Consider the following 12571-nt stretch of genomic DNA (forward strand, 5'->3'; position numbering starts at 1 on the left):
TAAGGGTATTATCAATATTATTATTATTATGATTATTATTACTATTATAATAATTATTAGTATAATCATTATTATATTACAGATGTGATACAAATTATTTTTTAAACAGTCATTTTGTTTTATTTTTTTGTGAGTAGAGGTTTGTAACTATTTTCATAATATAATGCTAGGTATAAGTGATACAAACAAATTGGTAACACTGCTGTGAAGAACTTTCCAATATTATTGAAAATAAAACAGATGGATATGTAAATGTACTGAATAGTTTTTACAGCTAAATCAAAGTGAAGGAAACAGATTTTGGACGTATGAAATAAAATAAAATTCCTTTCCATGTATTGCAATGTGTTTTCAAAGGTTTTTGCTTAAAACGGGTTTCAAAAAAGAAATTGGGAATTTGAAAGCTGCTAGTGGGATTATTCATAGAAATGTACTCAGTTTGTCAGTATTATGAAGGTATGTTGAGGAACAAAAGATCAATTGCTCAGTATTTTGAAGGGAATATTTATGAATGGTGTTTGAACACTAGAGCCATACTCAGTCATCATGTCGACGTAAAGGGGCGCTTGAGAGCTTGGTAATGTGATAAGTGCAACATGTCCAAATAGCACCATTGTATTTCAAGTAATTATCATTACCAACCTGTCAAATTGTCAAGTTATCATTATCAGTAAGTATAAACTCATCAGTCATCACCTGTCAAGTCCTTCTTCAACTCCATGATTTATTCATTTTTATTTTTTAAATGAAAGTCCAGGAAGATGTTGCAAGTATGAAGAATGAGATTTTTAATGATTGATTAATATTAACCCTCTCTGGACGGGTGGTACGCTATGGTACCGCTCATTCAAGGGCCCGGTGGCCAGGTGGGACCATATGGTGCCTGTCATTTAATTGATTTAGGCCTAAGCGTTCGAAAGCCCCGGCATTGTGACATGCAAGGCTGGAATGCCCCCGTTGTGAGTGGGTTAATGTGTTTATAATGTGTAGCTGAAAATAGTGCTGTAAGTTTATAGATGGTTTATTTTTTACTTTTGTAGATGCTTTTGTATTAGATAAGAGTTACCTGTTTAAATATATCATAAAAAAGGTGCAAGAAATTTGTAGATGAAGGCTTATGGCTGTGGAATATCTTGCAGTATTTCTTTAAATGTTTCTAATATTGTTTCATCTGGAACAAACTTTAATGAAAATATATTCTCGATTAAATTGTATCATTTTTGTCACCTGTTTTGTGTTGAGTATTTTTTTTTTTTTTTTTATAAAAAACAAGGTAGTAGCTAAAAAGCACTGGCACACAAAGCACACACACACACACACTTGTGCCCAACCTCCCAACCGCAATAAACACACTGATGTCTTCCTGCCAGACTGGATTCAGGGGAAACCAAAGCCCTCAGCTGCTGACCTAAATCTTTTGAAAGCTGCCTGAAGTACTGGCCTTGATTGTGGCTGCTTTAGATTTTGAAAAACTATGTGGAGTTGGTGTGGATGGAAGGCATTGCAATCTGTTCAAGGATTATCTTACTATTTGGTTTGCTTACTTGAGTAGCAATATAATATACATATGTGGTTCCCAAACTTTAGTTAATACTGTACACCTTGTAAAAGTTTGCCTGTATTTAAGATGGCATAATTTACATTACTGAAATTAATTATGTAAATTAATTTTGTAAAATTAAAGTTTCTATTGCATTTAGGAATATATGTGAAAATAATTTTCACTAATTAATTTAAAATCAATTTGCAGGATAAGCAAGCAAGCAAAGCAACACAAAAGAAACTCACTCTCTCTTTCACTCTTTTTCTAATACCCCCCCCCCCCCTTAACCTATTGCAGGCAGGGAATAGATTTGCTTGCCCCATCTCGTCTCTTATTTCAGAGTGAGGCAGCTTGATGTAACATACCTTGACTTTTCCAAGTCACTCATTGTAAAACTTTGTCATTTTTTCTTTTATTGTATTGACAGATGTGTGTGTCACATGACAAGCTCTGTCGATGCTGCAGTTGACTGAAATTGTAGTATGTCAGATCATTTTTTCTTTATACTCAGTGTGATAGAAGCATTGCTGTTTCAGGAGAGGAAAAAAAAGTAACTTAATTTTTTCTTATTAGTGTACCATCGTGAACAAATACGGAAAATATAACCATCCACAATGAAGATAACATGGAGGTAGGGAAGACAAAGGAAACCTGTCCTGGCAGCCCTACTGGCATAGGGGCAGGTTGTAGACACTGGGCATGATTTGAGGCACTTTCCTCTTCTCGTTCTGCCTGCACATCCTTCATCAATGGTACTTTAGTGCAAGAATTCAGCAACCAGCTGTGTGCCATCACTCTCTAAAGATAGTGTTTGCTAGAGACTGTGAATGGGTGCTATTCATGGCCCTCTCCCCTACTGGTGCTAGGAGAAAGTAATGCTATCTAGGTTTTGGATTTTATGCGAAACCCACTTTTCTTAATATTACGTCAATTTTAGTAATTACAACTTTGTCATCATCACTCATTCCACATAGTAGAATTAAATAACAGACATGATGTTGGGGGATTTTGGATCACTGTCACCAGGCTCCTGCGTCATGTATGTCATGACACCCATCCACAATGGGTTAAGATCGACTTTAATCAAAAGTTTCATTCTTCTAAATAATTAACATTTTTTTTTTATTTTAGGAGTAATTGTACACATTTTGATCAGGATATTAACAATATTTCAATAAGACTTTTTATCTAACCTTTATTGACTATAAGCTATCCACAATAAATCCTAGCATAGACTGATAAGTTAATAAGTAACTAAAAAATTAATATTTACAAAATTTCTTCTATAAATGTTTTATTAAAATAAGGAAAAGAAGTTATGTAAAAGAAAACATGTGATACGAAAGCTTCCTCTGAGGTCAAGGTAAATGTTGTATGAGAAAATAAAACTAAAATTCAGAATAAAAAGTTAACAGTAATGGGAAGGCTGTAGACTTGTTCAGGAGAATCTGAACATGGATGAAATTTCCTGCAAAAATGCAGCTACTTGATGAATGCTAATGCAAGGACCTCGTGTTTCATTTCCAAAGCTCCTTTTTTTCTTTTTTGTAAATTACAACAAAATCGAACATTTCAGTAATAATGGAATGATCTGAAAAAAAAATTGTAAAACAATTACTGGTAAAGCATAGCTGACAGAGACGTACTGAAGAAAACAAATATGACACCATCAAAATATCGGATGGAAAAGAAAGGGATTGAAGTGCGTAAATACTCCAAAACTGCAATAGTGTAGATTCAAGGTTCTGACTCAGTTCATGAGATCACAGATCTTTCTAGTATTGAGGAGTTGAGTATCTGACATATATGTATATATTTATATATATGGAAGAGTTCTTGTCTGAATATACCACTTACATGCGCAGCTGTGGTAATTCATCAATACTTGATTTTCTAGAATATAAACGGTGTGCAAGTATTTTGTGAATGAGACAGATTAATATCGAAGATATAATCATATATATAGTTTTTAACCAACCTAACAATAATATAATTAATCACTGGGTTCCTAGATCAGATTACCAACTAAAGCAGCCACAGATATATATATATATGTGTATGTATAAAGATTCTTTGGGAGAATAAACCATCTCTGTGGATCATCTTTTACCTCGAAACTTATTACACAAGAAAAAGAATTTGTTCACTAATTTCCATGTCTTATAACAGCTAGCCATAAATAACTTGAACATAGCATGAACAAGTACGAGATGGAATGAAAACATGCAGTCCCAAGGAATTAAACTACATGCATTTATGTGTCCGCAGATAACTTTTGTAATCTATGCACCATGAAATAAGAAGTGATACATTCCTCATTTAAAAAAGAAAATACATGATAAAAGGTGTTATGCTCCATCTCTCGCAATTGTTCATGTAAGAATCCTTATCCTGTCAATAGATTTACTGGGCCTTAACCTAACAGCGTCACAGTCACTCATCGGGGTTCAGCATAGTCCCTTTGCAAATCTTTCTAAACCACTTCATCATGAGAATGAAAGTGTAGGTTGTTTGTATTGAGTAAAATAAAAATGATGATAAATCAGCAAAGAAATAAATAAAATTTAACAAATAAAAAAGATAGAGAGATGGTATAAACTTAAAAAAGGTGGAAGGTAATCAAAAGTCATCACTTTTCCAGCAATTCCTTTTTCCTTTTTCTTTTTTGTGCTAGAATTAAAAGACACCAACTGCTCACTGATCGTGAGAACTGAACTGTTCCTTATTCTGCTCTATGCCATAGTCAGACGACAATGTCTTGATATATTCTGAGATGTCAAGTCGTTCGCCTGAGCCCTTATTTTCAGCACTACAAATATCCTTGACGGCTGTATCAATGTAGGTGTTGTCAAAGCCGGCCCGGGCAGCAATAGACTTGAATTGAGCTACAAGCTCATTCATGTTGAAGTTGGCTGTGTCTGGTACTTGGATGGAAGCCAAGGGTCCTGCTAAGGGAAAAATAGGTAATATTATCAAAATTATCATGACAAAAATTCTTGAGTGGGGTAAAAATGAGTTCTAATCAAAATGGAGAGCTTCTGAGCTATCACAATGCAACTAATCCCATTTGTGGGTAAGGGAGAGGGGGGGGGTGTTAATCATGCACATGGAAACACTAATATCAGGGATACCAATTTCCTAAAACTACAATGATCTTTAATTATCTACCATTGTGACAATTACAAATAGAACATATTTTATAACACATATAAGAAATACACTCTTTAGTACTTTTAATATAAAAAAAAAAATGAATAAAGCAAATTTACTTCAAGTATTTAAAAACACAGCATGTGATATTAATCTTCCTCTGTTCTCCTAGGATTTTACGGGGGAGAATACTGTAAGCATAGGTACCCAATTTTCACTTTAATTTGATTATCAAGCACTTGTCTACACAAAGCATATAGTTAAACACATAGTTGAAACAGTAAAGTAATACAAAACCTTAAACATACAAAAGAGGGGAGAGAGAAAGAGACAGGGAAAACTTCCATCATTAGGAAAGGTATAAGTATCACATTTTGCCTGAATCATAATCCAACAGCCATCAATATGCTACCTGAATTTGACCCATTTTCTGAAGCCTGACTGGCAGCCACTTTTCCTTCTGCTTGTCGCTCCATCTCCACTCTCTTCAATCCTCTTTCTATGTAGTTCTGGAAGAATTGTGATGACTTTCTCAAGAAGGGCTCAATGTCTGCTTCTGGGTGTTTCTGCTTGAATTCATACAACTGAATCAAGCCCTGAAAAAGATAAAACCAATTTTATATGCGACTAATAATGAATGACATAATTTTACATTTTAATAATAATTGCAATACCTAAAATACCAATGCTATCTTGTATTCCCTCCTTGAGAAAGAAAGGGGATAAGCCAAGGATTAGATATAAAAATATAGATAAAACAGATATCCTCCATACTTCTTTTGTATTTTCCTTTGAGCCAATTTTGCGGAATATCTCTGAGAGTGTGTTGTGTGCCGTTTTGCTTAATCTCTTCGGGGATTTCATACTTTCTGCTGAATCACTTGTAACTTGAGCAGCTGCTAGTCTGTTACTATCTCCAACACCTCCATCGTCTTCTGTCTTCGGTTTCTGAGATGGAGGACAAAGAGGACATACATTTAAACAAGGAAAAGCATAAGGCTCCTTAATGGTTATCAGTCAAGTGGATGGGGAAGGGAGAGGATATGGGAGGGGATAGAATGGCATATTCTGACAATAGGAAAATAACAGAAGTGAGAAAGTAATAAAAACATCAATAATAAATATAACTACAACAACTCCAAATCTGATATTACAATACTATATCCAAAATTTTGCATTAAACAGAAAATTCACTGATCATCTCACAAATACTAGTTTTCCACTGAACCTACCTTCAAAGTCTTAGTAAGGTACTTGTGGAGTTCTGAGCCTTGTGCATTTTCGATTTTGGAGAAGTGACTGAGGATGTTAGTGCCATAAACCTTACACAAGGTATGAATGACAGTCTTAATGGTTCGTAATGGAGTATCTGATGGTCGCTCTGCCCAGGTGTTGACTGGATAAGCCTGAATGGAAAAAAGTTTTAGTTGTTTAGAACATAATATTCATATAAATTTATGTACCTTGCATTCACTGTTTATACAATAATACACAAAAGAGAAGTGTAATTCACAAAATTTTATTTGACTATCTGTACATATTTGATAAGTAACATCAATAACAACAAGATCATGAAATCAAATATTGCAGATAACACGAACTCACCACAAGGAAATTGTGAACATCCAGGAGAATCTGGTCAAGATCTAGGTCATTAGAGCGTGTTGGCAGAATGCGAATAACCTTCCAGTTACACTTCATCACGAGTTCTGTGAACTTGCATCCTCCCCCACTTCCCACACTCTCATGCAAAAGCTTGAGAAGGGCACTGAAAAAGTAAAATACATCACACTTTGCTGGGAAATTGATTAACCTTTTTCTATGTCTCACTACGTAAAACTAATCATAAATCAATAAAAAAATTTAATACTAACATTCATAACTATCATCATAATCATATCTTTCAAGAGATATACTCACCTAAATACATGAGTAAATTGTGCTTTCTCCACAATGCGAACAACAAGTACGTTGATTGCCCGAATGATCTGTGGACCGTCCTCCAGCTGAGCAAGACGAGGATCTAGCAAGATGTTGATCAACACGTGAACCACATCCCGGAGGACATCTCGTGTAGCTTGAGTTCCCAGTTGTTTGTTATTGAAGATCTGTCAAATACAACGCACGTCATTAAAAGAATTTCACCAATTCCAGAGTTCCAAGAATAGCCCATCAGAATAAAACTACACATATAGCTCTAGCACCAAGCCCTCTCATCCCTGTAAGAATCACAACACCCAAATTCCGTACCATCATCAAACAGTTGGTTAGGGAGCGGTATATTTTGATACACTCCTCCTTGTTCACATTGGGGTTGGCCATTTTTGTGTTCAGGACTAGACGGTACTGTAGGGTGGCCAGGATCAGCAACTGGTCGATGTGCGGAGCCAGCTGGGTACTTCTCTCATCCGACTGCAGGACCTCATCCAACTGAGACAGGGCTGTGATAACAGTGTTGGCATCTGGAGTGGCAACCTGTGGTTGAAGACAGATGTAATGTGAAAGATGGCTGAAGATAATTTCTTGGCTGAGCCTTATAGTATGAATCAGCAAGTATGAAATGTGATTTTATATATAAACAAACAAATAATTGGATAACAAAAAGAGAGGCAAATACATGGAAAGATTTATTAACAGACAATATGGTAAATAGAACTTAAAAGTAGAAAATGTTAAATCCATGGTCATTTCTATGAACATACCTGTGATATAACAAGATTAATTGCTTGAGCAGCACCTTCAGTGTCTATCTGTGCTCCTGAGGACACTGGTCGAGAGGTTGCAGTGAATCCTGGTCTGGTGAGCCTGGAAGAGAAATTATTGATATTATTGAATCATTGACTTCTATAATTATTATACTGCTCAGCAATAAAATAATGGCAATTGATTTTATATGTAATATTGATGTATTTGAAAGCAATTTATTAACCAGTTCCTGACGGGGCTATCTTGGCTTTAAATGGTTTAAACTGAAATGCCAGGATATTCAAACGCATAAGCCTAATGCATCAGGATTCTCGGCCCACTGGCCACGAGCAAGCGCTGTACGCCTGCTCACATGGCGCTCCAGCCTTGACAAAATATCTAGTCCCCGGCGTCTGACCCAAAAACCAATAGATGTGATATCTTGTCACCCATCATTAACGAGTTAAGAGTTACTTTGAAAAGATGGAAAGAAGACGAAGAAAGAGACCACTAACTTCCACACAAAAGTGTACAGAATGGAGTACAATTCTTTCATTTAGAAATAATGTATGAATCAGTTTGCATCTTGTATAAAAAAACAATAGAATCCCAAATGAAATGGTAATTACTTAAACCTCTTGGAGAAACACTGGTCAAACTTACAAAGTACTCTCTCCTCTTTCCATCATTTACTAGTTACTAAAACCTTGAATGAGAGCTGAGGCCCTACCTGGAGGCAGGAGTTGGACAGACTGGTTTGTAGTTGAGTAATGAATTCATGTCAGGGATTTCTTCAATCTTGTACTGGGGTCTTTCTGTGGTGTCATTGTCTTCTAGTAGTTTTTCTATGAGCCCATAATCAATCTTGAAGGGTGCGTTTGCATTCGCGCTCGACTGCTGCTGCTGCTGGTTTCGCATTCCAAACCTGCTGATTAGAGTATTTTGTCATTTTCAAAGAAATGGATAAGGACACACTTTCCTTGGTTTAACCTTGAAATGGGTTCACAGATCCACTGTAGTAATTAATGAGTAAATGAGAACCAATGAAAAATCATGAGAAAAAACAGGAAATGCAATATTCAACAAATAGTAACATTCTTAATGAAAACAATTATCTAAATATGGGTCTCCTGAATCGTATAGTTAGTACTGAAACTAAAATATTTTTGATGCTATCTAATTATGCTTTAAAGTGCTAAACAAACTATAATTCTATTGACTATTCATCCTAATCACATCCTGTGTTTGCTTCATACACTAAATGTGATATCTGTAAAATTATAAACAATTAACAAGTCTTTATTTATCAATACTGGTTACACATTCATCACCACAGTTACTGCTATAACAATTTTTTTCTATGAACAGTTGAAGTAAAATACCATTCTTGTTTTTTCTTTTTGTTCATTATTGCCAGAGGCAAAAAATTTGGCCTTCTAGTTATTTCTATCATAAAAGAATAAAAAAGTAAGCAAAGAAAGACAATACTGCATGTTGGCAATGAATATATAAACAGCAAAAAAGCGATAAATAGGAAAGCTCCACTAAATGCATCATTCTGGAAGGGATACTTTTGAGGTCTATGCAAATGGTGTCGAAGTCATATCAAAGATTTGAAGGCCTGTTATATGGAAGAAAATAAAGCTGATATAAAACTGAGAAAATTAGATAGTGAAAGGGTTTCTATGTGCAAAAACTATGAATAAGAACCATATTAGATATTTTTATGCTTATGAAAAAAAGGAAAGGAAATGAGAAAATGGAAACACAAAATCATCCTCAACATATTCGAATTATCATTCAAATGAGAATTCAATTCTGTTACTGTAATGCGTCACACATCTGTAATTATCACATGTAACCTGTTCTACATAATTTTGAATTATAGCATCATTTAATTGCCTTTTTGAGTATTCACCATGTCCACTCAGGGTAACTAAATATCTTATTAGTTTTACCACAATCTTTTCCATCGAAAAAACATACTTTTCGTTCATGGATTCACTAATTTTCCAATTACTAACCAGTCTAAGTTAAAAGAACACAAATAAGTCATGTCATTTGGCATAAATAACTACAAAGTAACCCAGTGTATTTCAAAGGGTTTTAATATCTTTCATATAAAATACTAACATAAACTATGTTTTGTAACACTGCACTCATTAGGGCAATCTGATAAAAAATAATAATGGTCAACCACACAATTAATGAAAAACACAATGTTAGCTTTCAAAAGGGAGTCAGGATGGTGAGAACCCCAAATCAAAAATCCACTCTGCGCTTGCCCAGAGAAGTGAGGTGAAGTGACAGTTCTTGTGAGAAGAGGAGGCATGTCAGGAGAGAGAGGAGGCAGTGTGTGAGAAGCTCCCTTATGCATCGAGGACTTCTCTTCCATATGACTGTCACCCTCAGGTTCACCCAGGACAAAGGAAAGAGAGCGGGATATGCGCCGCGCATGTTCCAGTGTCGCCGTGCTGACTGGTCGCGTCCGCAGAGGTGGTAGAGGCCAATCTCCATTCAGACGGCTATTCATGGGCTTATTCTGACGCTTGTTGACCATCATATTGGAACCGGAGTTGTTTATGCTGCCCATACTTAGGTTACTCATGCTACTGAGACTGCTAATGCTACTCATGGCCGCAGCTGATGCATAGCGAGGTGGTTTATGTCGCACGTGAGGTGACCAACTTAAGTCTTCCTGGCTTCTATCTACTGATTCTAGACTCCAGCTGGGATCCCTCTGCATTCTTCAGTACCATCATTCAAATGACATTAATGAATGCTAACCATCTTCAAAATAATTCAATTAATGAGAAAATAAATAGATATAGGAAAAAGGAAGAAAGATAAAATAGGAACTGATACTAATTGTAGTCAGAGAGGGTTTTTAAAATACCTAATGGTTTACACCATAAAATATGTACAAAGATGTAACTTTGGTTTCTCTCCTTGATGTGGACACTATCAGTTTGATATTTCTGCCTTAAGAAGTTAAATATAATCAGAGACTAAATCATCCACAGTCAGCCATTAACATACAATCAAGACAATGGAAACAGCTGACCATATCAGAAAGATGAAATACAAACCTCTTCAGGAGACTACTCTGCTCTCCTCCTGTTGCTCCATCAGCACCTTCTCTCTCTCTTGTAATCACTGGTGCTGGTTGAGCTGGGGTCGGGATGACACGATTAGCTCTGCCACTCGCTCCGCCACCTCTGACAGTCGGCACTTCTGGTTCAACGGGTGGCTTCTTGATGACTGGTCTGTTCTTGGCAGCACGTTTGATGCGCTCTTCAAGTAAGCTCATGTCCTTATCCGACAGCTGTGGTGTTCATAAGGCAGTGATTTGTTAATTCATGTTATATTCAACTGGCACAAAATAATAGGAAAGTAATGAGAACAGGAAAAATATTTTGTATTCTCTTTCTCTCTAACACTTCTGAAGTACACGTAAACACCATATAAATTTTCCTTGCAAAAAGTTAAAACTTACGTTTCCAACAAGCTTGAAGACCTTTTCGCCTTCGCGGAAATACACCTGCACTAGGGCATTCAGAGCAGCATTTCTGACAGAGTTATCTCGATCGGCAATCTGTTTGGCTATTTCTTTCAGTGCTACACCAGGAGATGGCTGACACACTGACATTCCATACACTTCTATTAAGTTGCCCATGGCTTCAAGGCATTCTGTAAGTTTAAAAATAGTATATGAAAATTTTCATAAGACTAAATCTATATTTATGTAACAAGTTTAAAAAGAGAGGAAAAGTATACATGGTGTGGAACCGCAAACGCAATCCAGAAAAGAATTATTTGAGTCTCTGAACACTCCTCACCTGCTCTCTGCCTTGCATTCTTTGCTTTAAGACCATCCATCATGTATGGTGAGACTTTGCTTGCTGGGTATATATTGCAAATCAATTTGGCAATATTTCTCGCAGGTCCTCTAATAGCATCCTTTGGGTCACCGAACTGTAATTAAAAGATTATTACAACATTAAAAAGAGTTAAACCAATATCTGGAAGTAGCAAGAAAGAAATGCATTTTATTCATCATGAAAACTGTCTTGTAACAAACCTTGGTAACCAAGAACGGCAGGAAGGAATACGCTTCATGGTCGAGGAGGTGATAGCCTTCTTCGGATACACACTGGAACACCTGCTGTAGGTAATCCATCGCCTTCATGATCACCGATGGGTTAGTGTCGAAGAATCGGATAGTTAACCACCTCAATACCAAGTCCAGATTGGCGATGCAAGCTGGGAGGTTTGAGTTGAGGTCCTGGTAGAAAAGTGAGTGGTATAAATTTAATTCACTAGCATTGAAAGGTCTTCAAGTTGGCTTTCATGCTAAAATCAATTTTTTTTAAAGAGATCAAAATACTTTCAAAACATTGACAATCTTACTAGCCTGCTTATTATAATGAAGATATACTACATAGAAAAGGGTAATAGCTCATATATGTTTCATAAACTCAAGGATTTCTTCTTAAGACTATAGTAGTCTTGACATTATACCATCCCAGATATCCTATACATTGTAAAATAAAATAAAAAATAGAAAAGCAATTATATAAAGTACGTATATGACCTATGCAGTATATCTTATTTTCTAATCATTTTCACTTTTCATAGATTTCAGTTTGCATTAACTTATCATTCCAATGCTGTAATAAAAAACATTCACAACTCTCAATATTGTTTTGACAAGAATAATGATCCATGAATAAATAAAAAATCAAACAGAAAAAACATGCACACCTCATTCAAAGCATCAATAGCCTTGATATGGAATTTGAAATCTTGATGGAACATGTTTGACATCAGCTGTCTATTAAGGCCTGCTGCTGTCATCTGATCCTTCAACTGGGTGATGAACTCCTGTCGAGGGGTTGCGAAGTCCCAGCGCAGTACCCTGAGCCTCTGTTCATCTGAAGCACGCTGTTGCTTGAGGTTATTCAACTGGAGGAGCGGTGATGTGTCAACCTCTTCCTGGTCCTTGCGGCTCGATCCTGAACCCTAAAAATGCGTGGGTTTTATAAGTGATTTTATAACATGCTATGTTTATCTCCTTGTGTGCCACTTATCAATGAATCTTAATAACAATGCAAGATGCTTTTCCTTATAAGCTTACACAGTTGCTTTAATCACTGTCATACATATTTTCTTTGCTTAGACAACATGCAAAAT

General features: G+C 36.0%; 1 protein-coding gene across 1 annotated transcript in view; it reads right to left on the reverse strand.

Moving 5' to 3' along the window:
* Positions 1-2724: 2724 nt before the first annotated feature.
* Positions 2725-12571, reverse strand: part of msps (msps cytoskeleton-associated protein 5) — a 31354-nt gene continuing 21507 nt past the window's right edge. The window contains exons 20-34 of the mRNA XM_086553027.1: positions 12143-12400; positions 11460-11663; positions 11218-11353; positions 10875-11068; positions 10468-10703; positions 9664-10125; positions 8109-8303; positions 7396-7498; positions 6944-7168; positions 6614-6801; positions 6299-6461; positions 5926-6099; positions 5468-5641; positions 5106-5289; positions 2725-4491 (exon numbers count right to left, since the gene is read on the reverse strand). Coding sequence (XP_086409153.1) covers positions 4238-4491; positions 5106-5289; positions 5468-5641; positions 5926-6099; positions 6299-6461; positions 6614-6801; positions 6944-7168; positions 7396-7498; positions 8109-8303; positions 9664-10125; positions 10468-10703; positions 10875-11068; positions 11218-11353; positions 11460-11663; positions 12143-12400 — 3150 coding nt within the window. The 3' untranslated portion in view covers positions 2725-4237. The remainder of the gene's footprint in view (positions 4492-5105; positions 5290-5467; positions 5642-5925; positions 6100-6298; positions 6462-6613; positions 6802-6943; positions 7169-7395; positions 7499-8108; positions 8304-9663; positions 10126-10467; positions 10704-10874; positions 11069-11217; positions 11354-11459; positions 11664-12142; positions 12401-12571) is intronic.

The sequence above is a fragment of the Penaeus japonicus genome, unplaced genomic scaffold (genome assembly GCF_977035675.1).
Source record: "Penaeus japonicus unplaced genomic scaffold, GWHDUDI00000001_assembly GWHDUDI00000027, whole genome shotgun sequence".
Taxonomy (NCBI): domain Eukaryota; kingdom Metazoa; phylum Arthropoda; class Malacostraca; order Decapoda; family Penaeidae; genus Penaeus; species Penaeus japonicus.